The following is a 22,456-nucleotide window of genomic DNA, read 5'->3' on the forward strand; positions in this document are numbered from 1 at the left end:
AGGTAGTATCCTGTAGAGTACCTACTGAACCCTCCTGTGATAGACACCTGGTCAAGGTAAGTTGAATTTATACGAAACGGCATGTTATATCATAGAGAGAACAATGTACTGAATGTTCTTCATAACAAGGTAAATAAGAAAATTTACATGAGATGTGTCTTGAAAGATACAACATCCAACAGCATGTTTATGTCAAAGTTAACATCACTTAACTTGTTACAATTTTGAGTTAAATTCATTGGACTCAAATATCTTCAATCTCTCACCTCTACCTGTCTCCCTTCTGTCCCTCAGCATCTATGCCAGATCTTCTTACAGCCGTGAAGATCTTGGCCGGCTCTACAGTTGAGATTGCAGCGGCGTCTGTCGGTGATACAAGTCTGGTGAAAGCTGTCCGGCAAATAGAAGATGGGAAGAGTTCAGAGGTGATAGAACCAGAAGTCCTGGAGGCAACTGCAGAGGTGACGACTAAAGAAGAGTCTGAAGAGGCCGTTGTGGTGACCGAGGAGGAGCTGAAGTCTGCAGAGATGCCTACTGTTGAGGAAGTGGCTGATACAGAAGATGCAGGGTCTCCAGCTGTAGAGGAGATGATTAAAGAGGAGACATCTGCTCCTGCTGCATCAGAAGGGGAGGAGGAGGCAGCTGCACCTCCTCCTGAGGAACCTGCAACTGCAGCTCCTACAGAGGAGGAGGTGGGAGAGGCCCAAGCCGAGGATCAGGTTCCAGTCCCTGAAGCTGCTCCTGAGGAGGCTGTATCCTCCGCAGAGGCCTCGCCTGAAGATACTGCTCCCGCTGAGGAGGCTACACCTACAGAGGTCACCACTGCAGCTGAAGATACTCCAGTGGAAGAGGAGGCACCAGCTGTTGAGACACCAGTGGAGGAGGCAGTAGCTGAAGCTCCAGCAGAGGAGACACCTGAAGCTGAGTCAACACACACAGAAGCTGCAGCAGTTGTGGACTCAACTCACCTGGCGGCAGCCTCGGCCGGGTCGGACCTGGAGGTTCTTTCAGCTGCTGAACCAGAATCATCAGAGGCTCCAGCGCAAGAGGTCAAGCACTGTCACTCCTGCCACTCTGCTCCTTCAGCAGGAGAGGAGTTGGCGCCATCTGCTGCTGTAGAAGAGAAACTGGAGGTCCAGGCAGTTAGCGAGGAAGCTTTGGATATAACACATGAAGCCAAGGAGGAGGCGTCACTGGAGGAAGAACAAAGTAAGAACTTACCATGTGAACTGCCAGTCAAATATTTTGAACACCTCTTACTTATATTACTGTTATCTGTTATCCTACATAATGGCTACACCAAACGATTTGATTAGTTCAATATAAAATCAGGAAATAGTAGTTTAGTATAAAAGTCCACAGATAATTACTTGGGATTTTGATGATCAGTGGAAAACTTTAATCCAATCAGATATGCCCTGATTCACCTAAACTCTTAAACATCGATTCATCAACCCATAATAGAAATAATTGACTACGGTAAGTGAGACAGGGTTAGGAAAGTTTGTCCTTGGATCAGATTATTATCTTTTTGCCAGGAAGACAAAATAGTCTGACATAATAAATCCTGGTGTAGGATTTTCAGATGCTAGATGCAACAGTAACCTTGTTTGCTTTCCATTATGCTGTGCCAGTGTCAGTGTTCTGGTATGGTGTATGCATTGGCAAGGCTCAGCAATACACTTGAATGCAACTGAGAGAACATTAATGTTATTGGTTCCACCTGTGTTTCTCCTGCTGTCAGAACGTACAACAAGGCTTTTTATTTTTTAAATTTTTCTCCTATGATATTAGTGTGAATAAACTGTAACTGAAGTGATGGCAGATATAGATGAATGTGTTTCAATATATAAAAGTATTGATGATCAAGATGTTTGACACAGGGGTGTCAAACATCGGGCCTGCGGACCAGAACCGGTCTGCCAAGGGGTCCAATCCAGCCCACTGGATAAGATTGCAAAGTATGAAATTGCAGAAAAGTAGTTCCAATTTGTCTGCCACTTCAGAGGTTTTTTTCACCCTGACCAGAATACATGTGGTCATATTTAAATCATTCATATACTACACATTGTGCAAAATCGTCAGCTTCTGTGCAAAATCATTTGTAAAAAACTGAGACAAAATATTGTTGAAATTGCACTCATTTTTCCTAAGGGCATCTCAGGCTGTTAATCTGTTAAAGTTCAAATATAGATATTTTTTTATATATTATTTGTAGATTATTATGCAATGGTTTTACTGGTCCAGCCCACTTGAGATAAACTTGGGCTGTATGTGGCCCTTGAAATAAGTTTGACACATGTTTTCCTAGATTAAATGCTCCAACAAACACCATCATCTTTGTATTAAAGGACCTCTTAAATGGAAAGCTCTTATATCCCAAGGACATTTTATTAAAGGAAGGTGCACTGGAGAGACCAGCTCGTTAAACCTAATTAAAAATGTGTTGACTGTACTTGCATCAAACTTAAAAATGTTACATGTTACGAAAAGAAAAATATTGTCATGACAGAGCAGCTAGATTTGTAGATTCAGAGTCTTCTCTGTATTTGGCTCTCACCAGATGTATTTCTGCCTACATCCACAGAGCCAAAGGTGTCTAACTGGACTGTAAAACGCTGCTCAGTGATGTAATAGAACAGTTAAGAAGGTAAAACGCAGCACAGCTTTAAACACTGCTGTCTGTGTAGAGCTAGATATAGTAGAATGGACATCTTCAGGATACATTACAGACACATTTTCAGTCAGGTCAGTGTAACTCATATAAACACCTGCACTGCTCTGCACATTTTTAAGTCCTGCTGCCCCTGAAACTGATTGAGCAGCATGTTTGACAGTCCAAGTTACACAGATGTTGTAACGCATGTCCATTCTACTCATTTAAATTCTAGGATAAGTACTGTGTGTATGGTGTATTGTTTGCAACATCAAATAGTCGTTGTGTAGTGAATCTGTGCATTTCTACCATACAAACTAGTGTTGTGCTTGTTTGTTGCAGCCACAGAGACAATGGTGATGGTGACCGCCCAGTCATGACATGACAGACAGTGTGCCTTCTACAACACTCGCCTATCTGTCAATCAAGCCTGGACGACCAATGAAAGCGAGATGAAGAGAACTAGCTTTAACGGGTTTAACTAACTAATGCGTCCTTTCTAAAAAATGTTATCACAGAGTCTTGTGAGTGTTCTCTTTCTGTGTCTGACCAATCTGTGTATTGAGGAAAAGCGGTGTTTGTTCCTGTATTAGTGTTTGTGATATGATTCCCTTTATGTCTCACTTCCTCTAGGTGCCAGTGTTGCAAAGCTGTTCAGGAGCAGTTGACTGGAACATTAGTTACTTTAAGGCGTTTTAATGTAGGCAATGTGAATGTGTTGTTAGTGTACAGATGAGGTAGAGGGCTTTTAATTATAAGTATATATTTGCCTAATTGTGTCATTTAATCTGTACAGATTTTTGAGTGGGGATTCACATATAGTTCGGCTTTCTTAAGCTGATACCAGTGTCCAACATTACTTTACAGATATACATTTTGACACTTCAATATAATATAAATGTAGATGAAGGCTAAGGTGTTCAAGTGTTAATATCCTATTTTTATTGTGTTGCTAATTCGAAAGTTGTACTGAGTGATGCACTTTTAGTAGAAAAGATCACAAAGTGAAAACAATTATTGCACCAATGATATTTTCTTTTTAATGCTGGTGTGAGGTGATACCAATAATATGCTCATATGTTCGTGCATATCCATTTTTCAGAATATGTTTACTCTTATTGTACTACCAAAGATATATATTACAGTGTTCTAACTCATATGAATTGATTTGTACCTTTTCAGTTGGATGATTATAATGAACAGTAACATGCCTCCAATTCTGTAAGATAGGTGGCTGATGTGTTTTAAAAACATTTGCTGGTGCACTACATAAATTATAATGAATGACAGTTTTAGTTAATCCATTGTAAATGGCGTCCATGTTGTCATGATAATGTGCTCACATTGTTTAAATAAATAAAGTGCTCGATGAACAATTTAAATCAGTTTTGTCATGTATTAACTTATTCCTTGGAACTAGTCTCACTTATTAATATGGCACTGTGCTGAAGTTAGCTGTTTGACCACTTGGTGGAGACAGAGAACTGTTATTTGATCATTTATCTGAGCGTTTGGCTTATCAGATGTTTAGGATTTTTGGGGGAAATTATATGTGACAGTTGTGATGATCAGATGATCGTTATTGTTGCCTTAAAGCCCCCCACTAAAGAAAGAACAAAGCATGCTTATACTGTGTTTATTCTCTGCTCATAGTTGGTAGAAACGAATATATTTATTATTTTTTGCAATCAAAAATTTAAAAAACACAGCATAACAAACAGTAGTTTAATGGCTTTCATTTGACACGTTGTGGTTGTTTATTGTACGCTGTGACGTCACGGTGTAATTGGCCTGAAGCAGCAGTAACTGACAAACAGTCAGTCTCCATTAGTGGAGCAGCAGGGCGGCCGAGGCTCTGCTCATTTACTGTCCCGCTTTCAACAGCAGCAGCTCCGCGGACCTCTCACACACGGCTGTCCGGAGGCTCTGGGGCTCCTTTCATCATGAAAACCAGCAGCTAACGTTAACGTTTGGGTTAGCGGCAGCGGGAGCAGAACGGAGGCTGAGTCCGGAGAGGAGGAGAGGTTACTGGATGTCACAATTTGACTCAGAGCAAACTCTCATTAGCTGAGCGGCCAACGACCAGTTGCTGCCTGTGAACTTATTTATCCAGCAAGAGGCTGAAAGAAGCACTTGACGGTGAGTGAGCTGAGCTGACATTAGCCAACATTAGCCACATGATGTGTTTGTATGATTGCTGACAGCTTCTTGTTTTTTGTGAAGAATGCTAACTTAGCCAGCTAACGTTAGCCAAGTTAATGTCAATAATCAGTTTCTGTTTCTTCTCAGCTGCTGCTCATGTACGCTGTTCTAAAAATAATGGTGTTTTTTGTTATTTGTGTGTGTCTGTGTGTGTGTGTGTGTGTTAGTACAGTTCATTGGTCAGCTGGACATACTCGTGTAAAACTGCTGAATGTAAATGATGCAGGGGCTGGCTAATAATTCATTAATTAGGTTAGCGACACTGAGGAGCAAAGGTATCATGCTTCACATGTCTGACATAATCCCCCTGTTGTCTTTCAACGGCTCCTCATTTGTAAGCAATGCAAACAGAGGGCCTACCAACTGTGTCAGTGAAGAGTGGGGGTTGTGATCTTCTTTTGATGTGTCAAGTTATTATCCTGAGCAGCCAAGACTACTGAAACTATACTGGCTGTGCTGAATGACAGAGTGATGTAGTAATAGGTGGTGATAAGCAGGCTATTGATGATGGTGACTTGCTGTCAATATGAGAAGTATGAACACTCAACAGATGATGTCCTGACTCCTCAGACTTTAACATGCATGTAGGTTTGTTTATTTCCATTATTCAGGAAAGTGGAAAAACCTGGTGATTTTTTTGAACTGTTGATGTTGTTAATTATAATTTATTTTAGAACATAGAATGTCAACATGAATTAAAGCTGTCCCTCATTAATGGCCAGAGGTCAAACTGTTTTTAAGTGGGTCAAGAAGGACATTATTCAATCATATGAAATACTACATTGTATATGTTACTTTTCATGAAGCAGAAGCCAAACTATTTGGGGCATTTTCACTTATAAAGGACCTAAATATTTTATTAATTCTTAAAATAAGAAATCAGCAGTAATTACTAGTTAGCTAATAATATAATCTTTTTTTTTTTTTTTTTTTTTTAGAGTTTAGGATGAATGTCCTGCTACAGTTGTCAGTTTTAAGTTACTGCTCCTCAGTTTGTTTTAGGGGCTGCTGGAGTTATTGGTTGTGATTGTGTGTGATAAAGAAGTGGTGTTTGGTGTACAGAGGCCAGAAGCCTGGACTCCAGGGAGAGCTGCTTTGTGTACGTAAATGATTGACAAGCCTGCCTTTTGCTCGGCTGGTAGATCCTGTAGTCTAAGCTAACAGTTGAATGGTGCTCTGAAGGTTTCTGCTTGGTGACTGGAGACATATAGACAAGATTTGGAAAGATGAGTGTAGTTAGATGTTTCAGATACTTTGTCAAAACATGTTTTTTACACTTGTTTGACTCAGTTTGCTGCTGTTCTCGGATGTGTCATGTCACAGTTTTAAGGTCATGAGTCAGACATGGAAGTTGATGTAAACAGTATTTCCAGGTCTGGAGCTTAAAGTTAACATGGCTCCCTTATGATGTAATGGTTAAAAAACTTTCCAGTTTTTTAATTCATTGTGGAGGTATTAAAGTGTGTACACTGTCTTGTTGGACACATTGCGAATGGCTTATTTTTTAACAGAGAACTTACTTGGCATAGACAAAAAATGTTAAAGTCAAACTGAAATCAAACTTAGTCAGCACTCTTCTTGTCAAAAATACTTTCAGTGCATCTCAGCATCTGGATTGGATGTGTCTGTGTCTGTGTTTGCTATCTGACATTAACCGGCAGACTGCGGCCTAGCAGAGGAATGAGAGACAGTAAGTAAACAAACGGAGGGTCCGAAATTAACATCCGCCAATCACCAAATGTGGGTAGATTTTCCATTTTGGTGGGTAAATCTCCGAGGGCTATCAACCACACTGGCGGATAAATGTTGTAATGTATTTATGTAAAATAATCATGTAATAAAATGTCAGATATGATGTTTGTCCCTATACTGTGTTTTTTGCACACGTCTAAACAGCACTGCCAAACTGTAGAAGTGCTCGAGACGGTCTGAGGTGAAGGATTGCCAGCCCCAGACCATTTCAAACGCTTACTGTACGGGACATAAACTACCCGACATCGCAGCTCTCTGCTAAACTGTCACTTGCCACCAGTACCATTAGCTACTGTTAAAAAGGCAATTTATTAGTTTGGCTGGTAAAAAATATGCTTGGCTGGTGGATTTGGCTGGCGGCACGTGGGTCAAAAAGGTAATTTCGGACAGTGAGCAACCATGAGCAGACAGTGTTTTGTTAACAGCGGTAAGACGTGTGTACGTACTGGTTAATGTGCCGCAGCTATGCTAATTAGCTATCTAACCTGACATTTTTCCTTGTTTAATGTTAATTTGTTGGCTATATGGGACAAGACATGTATTTATGTGTTTAAGTTAAGAACGAAGCTGATGCAAATATGCTGGAAAATGAAGTGATTTGATTTGCTGCACAGAAACAAGTTCTCTATCTTTGTAGGTGAACTAATATTGTAGTACTCCAATTGATTAGATGCAAAGATAGGGGGCGCCAACATGTAATCTAAAGCAAAACAATTAAGTAGGAATGTCTTTTTTTGGTTTCTTTTGGTCTCAATGTACAACACAGGACATGTGGTTGACATGAAGTTATGTATTAATTTAACTTTCAGACTTAAAAGTGCAGTGTGTAGAATTTTGTGGTATTTAGCGGAACAGACTTGAGTCTTAAGTATATTTTAATTAGTGTATAATCACCTGAAAATAAGAATGACTGTGTTTTCATTACCCTAGAATGAGCCCATTATATCTACATAGGGAGTGGGTCCTCTTCCATGTTGCACTGCCATGTTTCTACAGTAGCCCAGAACGGACAAATGTAACATTAGCTCTAGAGAGGACCTGTCATGTTTTTTGCAAATTGTGCTATTGTAGGTTCTCCTACACGCTTTGAAGGGAATTCCATTAAATCCTACACACTGGTCCTTAAAAAAAAAAAAAAACACAAAAAAATTACAGACTGTACTGATTATTGAATTAGCTTAAATGTGTCTCTGTGGAACTACAATCATAAAATGTATAACATAACTTAATGATGACGTTACAGCAACTGTGTTACAGTGGACTTTATTTTTGTTCATGTATGTCTGGGTGTGTGTGTGTGTGTGTGTGTTTGTGGGGGTGGATGTCAAGTAAATCCTGAGGTCACACCCGCCTTGTATTAGCTCGTTGTGTCATCACTGTGTGTGTGTGTGTGTGTGTGTGTGTGTGTGTGTTAGTGGAGGGTAGGGCAGGGCACAAGGCAGGGCGTTGTATCTTTACCAGCAGCCCCAGTTACTTGGAACAAAAGCTCTGTTGTTGAAAGATCATGTGACTCTGTGTGTGTGTGCGCGTGCGTCTGTGCGTGTGCGTTCGTTCGTTCGTTCCACCCTTGTCATGTGATCTGAGCTCAGGGCAGGGTCTGAGAAGTGCTGAGTCGCTCTGAGAGGTTCCTTCCACCCGGGGAACAGGCAAGCACACAGACAGACAGCGAGCGTACAGGCAGAGAGGGGGGGGGGGGTTGGATGGATGGATGCATGGCAAAGAGAGAAAAGGTGTGGGAGAAAGTCGGAGACAGACTGAAAAGAATGAGAGAGAGAGAGAAAACCCTGTTGCTTTCTCTCGCCACATGAAGAAAGCATCACTCTTTCATCCTCTTCCTCATCTTTTTGTGGATTTTTAAACGGCAGTGAAGTAAAGATGAAAGCCTGCATGTTGTCCGAAAGCGCATCAGCTTTTAGACTTTTTTCATTTTTCTTTCATCTGGATTTCTTCGTGGGAAAGTCGGCGTGTCAGGATGACTCTGCTGCACCTCCTTAGATCTTCAGACTGCAACAGACTCACCGAGAACCACAGCAATATTTCTAATGGAATCAAGACACTCCTCTGCTCTCTACCTGGTAATACAACATTAAAAACTATATGTTCTCACACCCCTTTATTGATGACACGTTTTAGCTGTTGCTGTTGTCCGGTATGACTTTCATTACAGCAGTTCAATTCCTTGAATACCAGCATGACTAGCAGCTAACTGTAAGGAGAGCAAAGGTTCCACTCACTGTCTTTTGACCTTTAAGATAATGTCTTTGCTCGTAATGTGCGGTGAGTAAAATGCATTAAAATCCTCAGGTGCCTGCTGGTGGTGCCTGAATGAAATGCTTAGTTGAAATACTAATGTGGCCTCCCGACTCATCTATGTTTGAAATGAGCAGCCACGTGTTCTCCACTAGTCCAGCAAGTCCTGAAATACTTGTTTGATTCAATTCAACCATCAGGTCAGGCTTGAGAAACTCATCTCTCAACAAATCCTCTGTGTGTTTGCTTTGTGTATATGTGTGTGTGCGAGTGCATGTGATTGACCCATTTTAAAACTCTCCCATGCAGGTTGCATATTCTGTATATGCACACTATGCAATTGTTGGACATTGGAAAGAAAGCTGATCCTTACTCATCAATCTATACTGTCATTTCAGTGAAAACATACAGACTCTTTGCACTTTGACGCCTTTCTCTCAAACGTTTTCTCACTGGCTTACTAATGCAAGACATCTGACAGACCGAATAGATTACAAAAACTCCAGTTTGTCACAATCTCCACTTCTTTCATGCACTTACATAATAACTTGTGTCAGTTTAACAGCAACGTAACGGCATGCAGTGTTGCACACAGCGCACGTGTTCACGCCTTTCTTTGCTTAGCCTGTTTCTATGCTACACAAACGTCATGAAACAACAGGTCAAGTGTGAAATATTTAAACAGTCGTTTTTTTCCTATGGTCTTTATAGTTGTATAATTAAACATCAATGAAATAAACCTTGTCTGCCTGCAGTGTCCTGATTTCCAGGGACTATAGATGCCTTTCTGTGAGACCTGTGGATATATCACATGGTCAGTGAACTATACCCCTGCATGCATCCTGCAAATCTGAATTGCCTTTCAACAGTGCTGATGTTGAATCATTGATTAGAAGATTTCCATCTGAGCTGATAAGCATGTTGGTCTCGATAGCAGAGGGAAAACCAGCACAGCACAGCTCATCTATTATGCAACAGTTAGAGTTAGTGCTCACACACCACGCTACAGGATGCTATACTTCTGTTTTTTTTTTAAGGATATTGGGTTCTGGTTATATTTAAACGTGTCATGACTTTTGTTCTCTAAAACGCTGAGAAATTGTCAGTGAGAAACCGTTATTTCTAATCTTTGCTTTTTGTGCACAGAGGAATTTTAAGAATTTTGTGCAGGATTATCTTCAAGCAGAAGGTGAGCACCATCGGCTCACAAGAGGGCAGATGGACTATAGCTGATGAGGAGAAGAGTGCTTGTTCTTTTGATACCTTTTTTAACAAAGATATGAGTATGCTTCAAACAAACTTGCTTGTAAAAAGCATCACGTCTGAAAGCGAAACTGCTTCTAGCTGTTCTGACCGGCCTCTTGTGAAGGTGATGCCGTTGCACAGAGAGGCAGTATGCAAGGATTTGTACACAGACAATGCACAATCAAAAAACCCTGCTTATTGTCTTAGTTCTGCCGGTTCAGTCAATCACTTTGTGACGTAGATTACAAATATTATCTGACGCCTCAATTCCAGCATCACACGCTGTTTAACAATCAACACTTACAATCACACGACAAGCACTTTGTTGGAAGTGTACTGACACCTTAAAGGTACCCTGTGGAGGTATCTTGTGAACAAAAAAAGTTGCTTACTTCAGGTGTCACTACACAAATTGTATTGTGTGTATCCTTGAGGCGTTAATTGCATTGCTTTTCTCATAAAACACTTGTGAAGTTGATTTGTCAATCAAATCCTGCATTTTTTACATCCATTTTTACCAGATTGCAGTCTTCTTATTCCCTGTCGTTGTTGGCACATCGCTATGTTTCTTGCTGTGTTACCGCCACCTATAGATCTGTGAAATAGTATGAAACCAGTGGCAGGACTGTGTATCTCAACACACATGCGCGTGCATGTGTGTCCTTCATAGATTGTAAAAAATAATGGACATAGCCACCTTGATGTTGCCCACTGGTTTGTGGACTTGCATTTTGAGGCCTTGAGTCTGCATTTTGACCGCTGTCATCTTGGATTTTTGGAGCCAGAGGTGATTATATTTGAACAAGGGTGGCACAGACCCTAACACTAGCTGCCTGCTAATGTTAGCTGTGATGATGCAAATGCTTGTTATCTCTAGTGAACAAACATGCTTTAAACCAATAAACAAAATGTACTTATCAGAAATCACATATGCAGCGGCCAGAGGACCTTTGCTGCATGTCACACCCCCCCCCCTCTCCTATGATTTCCACTGTCTATGTCAATGAAGGTGTCTGTGCCTGAAAAATTATTTAAAGAAAAAAAAAGGGGCCATAATTAGATCACATGAACATCATGTATTGAAGAAGCATAAACTCAATAGCACACTGTTTACTGAGTTAATAAATCAAGTGAAAGGTGGGCTCATTTTCTCACTAGAGTTCTATACAATCAGATTTTTTTGGAGACAGTGGAGTTGCACCCTGCTGGCCAGTAGAGAGAATGCAGGTTTAAGTCACTTACACATTGGCTTCACTTTTTAGACCCGGGGCACCTCCTTGTGCACTTATCATGAGATAAACAAAACAAGGACCCACTCATAAAAAAACTGCTTCATAGTGCTATTTGAGGTCAGAAGCTCCACAGGAGGACTTTTTAAGTTACATTTAATTTTTTCCATATTATTTGAGAGCTGCACTACTTTTTACTTGTGCTCACCGGTGCAAGAATCCATCAAACCACAGAAGGTCCATGGCCAAATCAGCCCTTTTTAAAAACCGAGCAAAGTAAGAGCAGGTGCAGCATCACTTTAAACAATGCCACACAGCGTGTGTGTGTGTGTGTGTGTGTATCTATCAGCCTCTCCATGCTCCAGCTTTCCCTTTGTCTTATTGTCACCACACAGAGAAGCACAAAACAGGAACTGAGGGCCCTGTGGTTCTTAGCAACCGTTACCATGGCTCCAGTCCACCCTGCCTCGATCACTGGACACTGAGCACGTGTTCGAGGGAATGACTTGGCTTCCTGTCAGTGCATTTCTTCCTGTAATAGCAGACAGGCACTTCCTGCAGTCCAAAGTTAAAAGGAGGAGATGGAAGAGATCTGGGCCTTTAATGAGATGTTGGACTACAGTCGGGACTTATGGAGGAAAGTGTAGTTACATCTCATCCAGATGATTTTTATTTTGTGAAGGTTGTTGAGCGCGGACAGTTGAGATTTTCCAGTGCGTCTGCAGAACTTTTATTTCATTTTAGTGAATTATCTGGACTGAATGAGACTTTAAAGGAATACTTGACATTTTGGGAAATACGGTTCGGGTTAGAAGATTGATACGATTCATATCTATACGGTAAACGAAGTGAAGCCAAAAGCTGGTTAGCATAAACACTGGAAACGGGGGGGAAACGGCTAGCCTGGCTTTGTCCAATGGTAACAAAATCTGCCTACCAGCAGTTCTAAAGCTCACTCCACACCGGTTAGAAAGCAAATAAGCATGTTTTACAGAAGGTTGGACTATTTCTTGAAGGATCACCACCGGGAAATTTACTTCACAAGAGGATTGAAGCTCTGTATCGGCTAGACAACAGCAAATCTGGAGATGGTGGACATCCATTGTTATGATCAAGGACAAAGCACGCAGCTGAGACAGGCAAACAGGCCGACACTGCTTCGATAAAATCTGGCGATTTAATGTGTGTGTTTTTAAGTTTTGTTTATCCGTTTGCCTCCTCTTCTTCCAGGGGCTACCAGGCGGAGGTGCTGTGGCGAATCACAGGCTGCTACTGCTGATCCCTGAGGAGCATGAGTCATGACCTCAGTGGTGCTGGTCGACACTGGTGGGAGGGTGGTGCAGTATGTCACAGCTGTCGAGGACCCCCAGCAGGTGGGTTGGGACACAGACATAAGCCAAAGTAACATTGAAACAACCACTTGACTGTCTCATTCACTTATTATAAAAAATGTTTTTAACCGTCTTGCTTTCTTCTTCTCTCAGGAGGGTGAGTGTGAGGTGGACCTGGAGCTGGAAGGAGAGGTGGAAGGCGAATGTGAAGCCGAGGAGGCCTATGAGGAGGTCGAGGACAGAGAGGAGGCTGAGGACTACCCAGCAGTCATAGTGGAGGAGGTGCCCGGTGCCTGCCCAGCCGAGGAGCAGAGCTACTCAGCGCAGGTGTTGGTGTATGATGACGAGGCTTACCTGATGCAGGAAGTGGGCGATGAGCAGGAGGTGGAGACAGAAAGGGAGGCAGGTGAGACATGATTACTCCTGTATTAATCACAAAGTTGTATTTAATGTCACCTAAGAGAGATCCAGACTTAGAGGTTTGAAAAGTGGCTCATATGAGATCTTTTATCTGAGATGTCACTGTTGATCAGGACACCAAATGACGAGTGTTAAGACACATGCACCAAATTACCCAGAATGCCCAGACAACTTCTCCTCAGTCACTTCCTGATGCACTTTTCCTGTTTCTCCACTGAGATTATCAAAGTCTCCTCTTATCTGGCAAAATGAGGAATCTTGCTCTCATCTAGCTGATCATCAAACCACAGTTATGGGCAGCATGTTTCACAAATCAAACATTGGTTCTGGACTTGTGAGACATTGGTGACCCTTCATTTTCTTCAACCAACAAGCCAACCGTTTGAGTTTACCATGAAAACATGCCATGGTTTATATTCACACATTTACACATTTTTAGCTGCTGCCAGAGCAGCTGCTCAAACATAGCTGTGTGTCTGTGTCCGACGCCTCCTTCTGAACATCTGTGGTACACTTTTTACATGTTAAACTGCTCTGTTCTTCATGCTTTGTGTCTTTCTCTGTATTTAATGTACAGCTTTTATTACTCTCATGTCATTCCTGACTTCACTGGCTCCTGTGTTTGGAAAAGTGCTTATAAGTTACAAAACAAGTTTTCTTTAGAATATGAGTTCACATGAATCTGGATCAAAGGTAAATACATTAAAGCTTGGAAAAGCACAGAAAGTGTTGCTTTTGTTTATTGTGGTTGGGTTGCACTGGGGCATATTTCTCATACAGTGTGAATCTGCAGTGACACATCTGTGAGGACTTCAGCTCTCTGTGTCCACACACTGCCACCTTGTGGATATTTTGGACAGTTGCTACTTCATGAACAGTGAAAGTGTCTGGCATTAACTCATTAATCTTCTTTTAATACCTTTATTAATAGTGATGTGTCCAGTGATGTATTTCATACTGAAATAGATTGACAGACAGGGAGAATATAATTGCATACTTATGAAAGTTGTATACATTCTCACTGTCCCAAATTGAATATCTGAACTCCACTTGCACATCATTTTGTTAGAAAAATAAGCATTTTTCCCTCAGGCATCTGCACAGTACATTTGAAAATCTACATTTTGAGAAAATTTTGAATTACTTGTGTAGTTTAAAGTCTGGTTCCAAATGAGAAATGTGCTGCGCACAGTGTGATTGTATTTCATCATCAGTACCTACTTGGCAACCATGACTGTGACCCTTAGCTGAAGAAACTAGAACCTTTAGATTGGGCCACTTGATGAATAAATTAACATTCTTTAGGAAAAAAATCATACATCATGTTGTGACTGATGAATCTCTTAGAAGGAAAAAAGACATTGACATCATACAAAAGAACAGGCTCTAAAAAAAGAGATATTAATCAACATGATTGTTCTGCTATGACCCAACTGCTGCGTGTGCTGTAATTGTGACACTTTTTTAACTGTCAGCTGAAGAGCTTCAATTATATTTAATACAAAATTTGAGCACATTTTAAAAACGGAACTGTAAATTATTAACAGGTGTCATTAAATGCAGTGTTATGACAGATTCATATTCATTATTTATGGTGGCAACAAACAATAAAACAATAAAAGAAGCAATCTGAAATATGGAATTTATGACCAGTACAGTCAGTGACAAAGAGGTGCACGTATTCATTTGTAGGGGTGCATTTTGGTTTATATAGAAATCCTTGTTAAATATGGTTAAAACAAACAAACAAAACATGCCATAAAAGAGCTACAAACATGTAGTCACCATCTTAAAATAAAAGAAGTCATTGTTTTGAACTGAGCTGGCTTAGCTGCACTGTCTTGTTAAACTTTACTTTTCTTAGTGAATACACCTTTGTTCTTTAATAATTAGATTTTTGTGCAGTGGGATTGTTAAAGCAGAGTTGTAACTCTACAGCTTTATTTGACGTACTTACTACGCAAAGAGGGAGGGCAGAGGAAGGATTTCCTGTGTCGGCGGCGGAGGGATACCTTTCTGTCGCTGTTGCGCGTCTCGTTGAAATCGAGGAGATTTTCCCATTAGCGGCGGAGTGATCTGAGCTAGTAGCTTCCCATACAATTCAGTGAGAAGTCAATGTGAATCTGCAGCAAGAGGGAAAAACATGGCGACTTCGCAGCATGAGGGGCACGCAAATCAGCTCGATCTACTCATCAGAGCCGGTAACGTATCGATATGTGCTTATCACCCTGACCCGGGAGTCACCGTGACCGCGGGGCTTGTGTGTTTTTAAGCTGGGCCGCTGAGCAGTGTGCTGTTTGGTAATGGAGGCAGCCAGGAAGTGATCACCTTGGTAGCCCTGCATGGCGTTTTATCAAACCCGCTTTTGGTATAGAAAAACTTTGGCAGAGCTGGTCAGTCTGCACGGATTGATAGTGACCTGCACCAGGTGTGTTTTGCATGTTTGGGGCGGGGGGATTGTTCCCCTCAGTAGCGGGAGTAGAGGTAACGGTTTTGGCACAGCGGCTCTGCAAAACCAGGAAGTGTAACGATGTTGTCTTTCCTACGTCTTTGCCACGCTGTCTGAGTCGGAAGGACATGTGGGTTTATTTTTACTCGCATGGATTTGGCACACAGCTAAGGATTTCTTCCTCTGTTATTATGAAAACAGACGTGTGTTTTAGTATTTCTCCGCAGGTGGCTTTAGTTGGTTCTGTTTGTGGGAACAATGTGCAGAAATAGTCCCTCAATAACACTCTACTGCCCTTACAAAATACATGACTGCTGTGGTATTTGTCTGAATTTGGGGTGTTGTGAGCACCTTTTTTAAAAAACAAAACATTTCCAACATCCCATCTTGTGATAAAGTGTATTGATAGTTTCCGTCGCGGTGTGCAGCCCCTGGTTGAAGCGTGGGGCGGCCTGCACTCGCTTTCTTCCCTGTTTCAAGTGCAGGTCCAGCCTCCGACCACACCGACCCACAAACACAAGTTTACTTTTATTTCACTCGCGTCGTAACCGTTTCTGTTTGTGAGCGGTGTGTTATGGGGGACACCGCGTCGTTTTTCAATCTCTCTTAAATCGCAATTTTCAAAGTATTTTTTGTCCCCTTTCGATGGCGGAAGCATTGTTTACGTGAGAAGGCGGGGCGTGTATGTGATTGATGTTCTCTTTAGTCCAATGGTATACGCGCCGTGTTAGAACGTCACCAAAGAGGCCAATTAGAGCTCACCGGGGGCGGGCTCAGAATGTGAGAGTTGTCCAATAGCGGGTGAGGTGGGTGTTGAGTGACAAGAGGATTTGTGTGCTTCTTCGTAGAGAACTGGAGGGAAAGGATGAGGAGTGTAAACACGGAAGTCATCACAGGCAGCACTGCTTTTTGTCGGACTCGCTACTATTCTTGGCGCCGTTACCTAGTAGAATACGTTCATAATAAATATTTTCTAAATTTATAAAAAATAAATTGTCTACATTACACACTCATAATTCACACCTGTTACATAACTCTCGAAGTCTTTCATAATTGTATACTTTGAGGTAAATCAAACTCCTCACAATTTGGACATGCTTGAAATAGCAGAGGTATGTATATGTGGTGATATAGGTCAAGCCAAACAGCAGCTCTCTGACCTCACACCTTCTGGTGGTCTTATTACAGTACAGCTGCCTGCTTTCAAGGGCAGTCCTGCAGGCTATAGGGTCTCTGCTGTGATGGCTATCAGCATGTCCTGTTTGTTTGTGAGTGCGGCAGTCTAAAGATAGCCCACTTCTCTCCCCCATATGCAGTGCCTGTTGCCTCAGTGAGATAGCCAAACATGGACAGGGCAGGGTGTAAAAGAGTCTCGTGTTTCCCACCAGTGACTGACAACAGCAGCAGGTGCTCCGGGTTCCTTCTCATAGTCCCAGATGCTGCACGCACCATTTCCCTCACAACAGGCTGAATTCCACGTTTTGTTTTAACAGCAGTGTTTCTTTTTTGTGTCATGTCTGTGTAAATATGAGAGAGAATGCAATTACTGCATTTTTTGGGGGGAAGGGGGTAATCATCTGACAGATATGCATGTTAATATCAGAAAGCAGCAGTATGTGTAGTTGAAGCATTTACTTGGTTTGACCTTCCTGAACCTACCTCATGTCACTATGAGGGAACCAATAAACACAGTATCCCAGTGTCTTGAACTTCTGAACTGAACCCAAAGGTGCAGAAATAAAATCCCTCCTTTATGCATAACTAGGTTAATTAGTGCAAAGAAGGAAGCAAACAAATAAATCTCCTATTGTGTGGGTTGTTTTACATCAAGTCATACTGTGTCTGCATCAGAGTGAAGTTGTCTACTAAATGTTACATCAGTGGCCCATAAGCAACATATTTTCACTAGGGGGCGCCATATAGTTGATTTCTGTGTGCACCTCTGTATTATCAGTGTGGTGATAGAGGTGAGAAACGGTGAAGTTTTTTTGTTTGGTGTTTTATTGGTGAAATGATGAAGTAGAGCATGTAAATACACAACTTGGGGTTATTATAACACAAATATTAGGCTGAAAACTGGTGTACTGCTGCTGTGCTTTAGCTGGACTCAGGTTCTCCTTTTGGGAATGAATACATACATACTTATATGGACTCAAAATCAATAACCTAATTTTACCAAAGTATGAATTAATCAATAATCATCATTCTGTGTGTGTTTCAGTGGAGGCCTCTGTCCATGGCACCAGTATTCACTGCTCTGACAAGACCATCGAGGCTGCTGAGGCTCTGCTACGTATGGATTCCCCCTCTAGCCTCAGAGAAGATCGCAGTCCAGGTAAAATACACAACCTAATTTAGACACGCCCTCTGTTAAGTTAAATATTTTCTCAACCAAACTTTAATCCAACAACACACCCTTCTTGTACTCATTCCGTTTTCCCTCCTCCGTCTAGAAGCTTTTGTCCCACCATACGTAGCGACACCAGACTTCCTCCACGCTGCCATGCGTCCCGACATGATTTCAGAGACAGAGGTGGAGATAACGACGGAGGACTGCTGCGAGGATGATGATGATGAAGAGATGGTCACAATGCTGGAAGAACCAGAACCAGAGCCTGACCACGAGCCTGTGAGGAAGAGGAGAGGTAAGATAAAAACAGCTTGTAGTTTGTGTTTGTGCCAATACGGCGCAAACCACAGTGCTTCAAAGCTGAAGGCAGGAATAACCATGTTTTGAATGGTTCAAACCAAGTTTTAAGTGGAAAAACATCTGGTGGCTCTGTGATTAACTTTACCTCCCAACCAGAGTGTGGAGCTGGGCCAAGAGCCTCAAACCAAAACTTCCAGCCACACTTGAAACTATACAGACTGGAAAAAAATGTAGAGCACCATCTAGTGGTCAAGTTTCACAGGGTCCCAACTGAGCTTCACAAGTTAGTGATAAACTGAACCAAGGCAAATGATTAATCATCTGTAAAATGTTTCCTTTTGTAGCTGGACGGAAGCCAAAGACACATCAGTCAGCTTTTTCCAATGGCTCACCTGACCTCGGCATCAAGAAGAAACCAAGAGAAGGGAAAGGTATTTAACAGTAGTAATGTTCCTCTCTGTAAACTTCATGCAGATGTTTTCTCTCTGGACACACAGTAGATGGATTAGCATTTAGCAGGTCACTTAATTGACTTTGTTTCCCAGCAGGAAGCACCACCTACCTGTGGGAGTTCTTGTTGGACCTCCTCCAGGACAAGAACACCTGTCCCAGGTACATCAAGTGGACCCAGAGGGAGAAGGGCATCTTCAAACTGGTCGACTCAAAGGCTGTGTCCAAACTGTGGGGAAAACACAAGAACAAGCCTGACATGAACTACGAGACAATGGGCCGGGCACTCAGGTGATGAGTCTGTGTGTGGTGCTATATTAATGTAGATTTAAGCTTGTTTGTATTTTTGTAAAATACTAAAACTCCCGACTGTCATTTGTCTTCAGATATTATTACCAGCGTGGCATCCTCGCCAAGGTAGAGGGACAGCGTCTGGTTTATCAGTTCAAAGAGATGCCCAAAAACATTGTCATCATCGACGACGACAAGGCAGACATGCCTGCTGACGACCATCTGATGGGCTCAGACATCGCCGCCTCCTATGAGCGTGTGACGCCACCGTCAGACATGCTGCTCCAAGCAACTGAGCTGTCGTCTTCCAAGAGGCCCAACATCCTGCGGGGGGGCAACAGAGCCAACGTGGTCCAAGCTCCTGTCACGATGGGCAACAAAACGATGGCAGCAGGCGGTACGACGATTGCAGCGGGGGTTCCAAGGATAGTGAGCGTTTCATCAGCGGCAGACTTGAACCAGCAATCTCACACGGCTATCTTCTCAAACGCCGGTGGGCCCAGGTAAGACCCCTGCAGAGAGAAGACCTGCAGTGAACGCAACTTCACCCCAACGTATTGTCCCAACTGTGAGAATTGAATTTTGACTCTCTCTCCTCTTACCTCTTGTCTGTAGGACAGTGCGGGTCGCTATGCAGGTGCCCGTAGTCATGGCAACATCGCTGGGTCAGAAGATCTCTACAGTTGCTGTGCAGCAGCCGGTAGGAACAACGGGGGCTGCCGGCCACACCACCCTCCTCACTAACACTTCTCCTGTCGGCGCTGCTGGTGGCACCAACTCCCAACAGAAGGTGTGTACACGTGGAGAGATAGAAGGGTTAGAGGGCAGTTTTAAGAGGTGTCCCTCGTCTTTATTTCGTTACTTCTAGATAAAATATATAACTTAAATTTCTGTGTGGTTTTCTTTGGCGTAGGTTGTGATCCAGACCATCCCTACCATGGTGCCAGCCACAGCAGAGAACGGAGATAAAATCACAGTCCAGCTGGCCAAGATCATCACAATCCCAGCTCACCAGTTAGCTCAGTGTCAGCTCCAGGGCTCCACGGGTTCAGTCAAGCACAGCGTCGGGGCCTCGCCATCGGGCATCAGCATCCTCGGAAGCCCCCTGACGGTGCGGACCCTGGCTCCTGTCAACGTCGCCTCAGGAGCGCAAGTGATGAGACTCACAGTGCCGACGCAGGGACAGCAACAGACTCTGGTGGTGTCGCAGGCGGGAAGCGTCGGCAGCGGGGTGGTCACGGTAACGACAGCCAACCAGACGATGACGGCGCAGCCTCGCATCATCAGTGGCGTTATCAACGGCTCAGAGCTGGTGATAGGAGGGCCAGCCACCGGAGGGGTCTCTCTGGAGAAGCTGAAGGCCGCGGGTCTGCAGGTCCAAGCTGTTCAGGTGCCAATGACGGTGGCAGTCCAACAGAACCAGGCGAACCCCAAAAGCAACAAATCAGATGCGATGGACGCTGAGGTGGTAATCAAACTGGAAACACCTGATGTGATAAAGACAGAAGAACCCGAGTGTTGAAACGCACACGTCTACCAGCATCCATAGTTACCTTCTCCCGTAGAGAGGGTTACTTTGTACATGTGTGAAGTCATTTTTTGACTCTTGTTATAACCAGCAGCAGTCTGTGAGACTTTAAAGACTCTTGAAGGCCTGTTTTTTTTTTTAGTCCCGAACCCGTCTTCACTTAATCTTCCCTGTTGCTGCCTAGAACTTTACCGAACTGAGCCGGTCTCCCTCAGAACCACACTGAAAAACCTCTTTGAGCGAAACGGTCGTGTATGGAGCTCCAGCTGCGCCCTGCAACATAGGAATACACACAAAAGACTTTTAAAGGGACTCGTTGTGGCAAAAGGTAAAAGGGACCAACATTGATCACTACAGTTAACGCCTTGTAAATGGATCGCTATCACTGACTCAAATTGGGAAAACAGATGCACCTTGAAAATCGTGGAGAAAAAAAAAGCTGAAACACTACATAATATGGCAAATAATTACAACTAACCAAAATGTGAACTATCAATTGAAAAAAAAAACACAGCGGGGGAAGGGGAGGGTGTAAAAGATTTTTTGTAGAGATCTTCTTTTGTATTGAATTTTTGTCTCTACCAATGTTAAAACCAGCAACCTTTTTTGTTTGTTTGTTTGTTTTTACTTATATCACTGTGCAGATCAAGTGTGGGTGGTGCTATAGTATGTGAGAGATGGAGAGAAAGAGAGAGAGAGAGATGGGGGGAGAGAGAGAAGAGCTGCGAGAAGCTCTAACACAGAAAGATATCAGACAGAATGGTCATGTATGTACATATATACATATATATATATTTACCTACTATACAGTTTACGGAGCTAAAGTTAACAGAGCAGCCTTAGATTGAAATTTTGACTTTGTTTTTCATGTATTGTCTGAATGGTAAGCTGAAATATTTGTTTTTTTGTGTTTTGATACCTTGTACCAAGCACAGTATTACTGAAACGAACGGGAACTAATACTTTTTTCTATGATGATTAGTTCTTCTGTCTCTGTCAGGCTGTTAATGCTAACTTAGATCGAATCTTCATCATACTGTAGATGAGCAGCCAAATTGCTTGTAGTGCATCCTCCAGCGTCTAGGTACATTTGGCAAAAAACGATCTTGGCTCAGTACTTTTCATTTTTTATTTTTTCTGACAAACCAAGACATCTTGACTGCGTGGTAACAAAGACATTTCGATGCCATGTGTTGGGGAAAAAAAGTCCACACAGAAATTAAATAGAGATTGAATTTAAACAATTATTTTAACTATTAACAAAAACGGGCATTGGAAATTGCGCAGCTTTATGTAAAACGACTAGCAAAGTCATGCGTTTCATCCCAGGTCACTTTACATCTCGATTAAACAGAGGGTCAATTTGCCAGGTGAGTCTATGACCTGACATTTCATTTATTATTGTTTTTTTTTAATCTGAAAAGAGGGAAGATGGAGAGAAAGATGTTTGTGTTCAGACTGAACTGTTTGTATATTCAACATTTGAAGTATATTCTATTTTGTTGTACTCTTGTTTCAAAGTGTATTAAAGTAGATTTTACTGAAATATAAAAAGACATTTGAAACCTCATACTTGTTATCGTCATATTTTCACACTAATTCACTGCTTGGTGTTTTACTTAATTTGTCCCACTTCAGAATGTGATTTAGTTACTTAAAATAATTCATACAATATTTCAGCTAATGTTCAACCCTGTGCATTAACCATAGTTCAAGATAAAATAGAAAGGGTGGCCTATATTTGGAGGTTACGTAAAAAAATGTTTGCAGTGTATCATCTAATCTTATTGGCAGTAACATCATTTTTTAGAAGTGATAACATTTATTTTTTGCAGTGTATCAGGAGTACATAGAGTAGAGACTGTTTCTGTGGTTATTTTACACGTTCTGTCATCCAGTTGCAGTTTCATTGATACCGAGTCAATGCTTTCCCTTGTTGAGACCACGAATGATTACATTATGCACTGAAACAACAGTTTGAAATAAGTGATAGTCAGTTATAC

At 42.1% G+C, this 22,456-nt stretch overlaps 1 protein-coding gene across 7 annotated transcripts; it reads left to right on the forward strand.

Moving 5' to 3' along the window:
* The first annotated feature begins 4,501 nt into the window (after window positions 1–4,501).
* Window positions 4,502–22,023, forward strand: elf2b (E74-like factor 2b (ets domain transcription factor)). Of its 7 annotated transcripts, none has more exons than XM_062433857.1 (10): window positions 4,502–4,795; window positions 12,565–12,707; window positions 12,819–13,071; window positions 17,756–17,869; window positions 17,988–18,179; window positions 18,529–18,615; window positions 18,730–18,925; window positions 19,021–19,428; window positions 19,541–19,715; window positions 19,839–22,023. In XM_062433857.1, the coding sequence occupies exons 2-10, from the start codon at window positions 12,633–12,635 to the stop codon at window positions 20,445–20,447; spliced, it is 2,109 nt and encodes a 702-aa protein (XP_062289841.1). In that variant the 5' UTR covers window positions 4,502–4,795; window positions 12,565–12,632; the 3' UTR covers window positions 20,448–22,023. The 7 variants fall into 7 exon arrangements, with proteins under 7 accessions (XP_062289841.1, XP_062289850.1, XP_062289859.1 ...); XM_062433866.1 differs by having other exon boundaries at window positions 18,733–18,925; XM_062433875.1 differs by having other exon boundaries at window positions 17,991–18,179.
* Window positions 22,024–22,456: the final 433 nt, after the last annotated feature.

The sequence above is a fragment of the Scomber scombrus genome, chromosome 2 (genome assembly GCF_963691925.1).
Source record: "Scomber scombrus chromosome 2, fScoSco1.1, whole genome shotgun sequence".
NCBI lineage: Eukaryota > Metazoa > Chordata > Actinopteri > Scombriformes > Scombridae > Scomber > Scomber scombrus.

Coding starts and splice junctions, on each gene's coding strand:
- elf2b (XM_062433857.1), top strand. CDS start 12,633: ATGACCTCAGTGGTGCTGGTCGACACTGGTGGGAGGGTGGTGCAGTAT. Junction 17,870..17,987: donor CAGAGAAGATCGCAGTCCAG/GTAAAATACACA, acceptor TCCTCCGTCTAG/AAGCTTTTGTCCCACCATAC. Junction 18,926..19,020: donor ACAATGGGCCGGGCACTCAG/GTGATGAGTCTG, acceptor ATTTGTCTTCAG/ATATTATTACCAGCGTGGCA.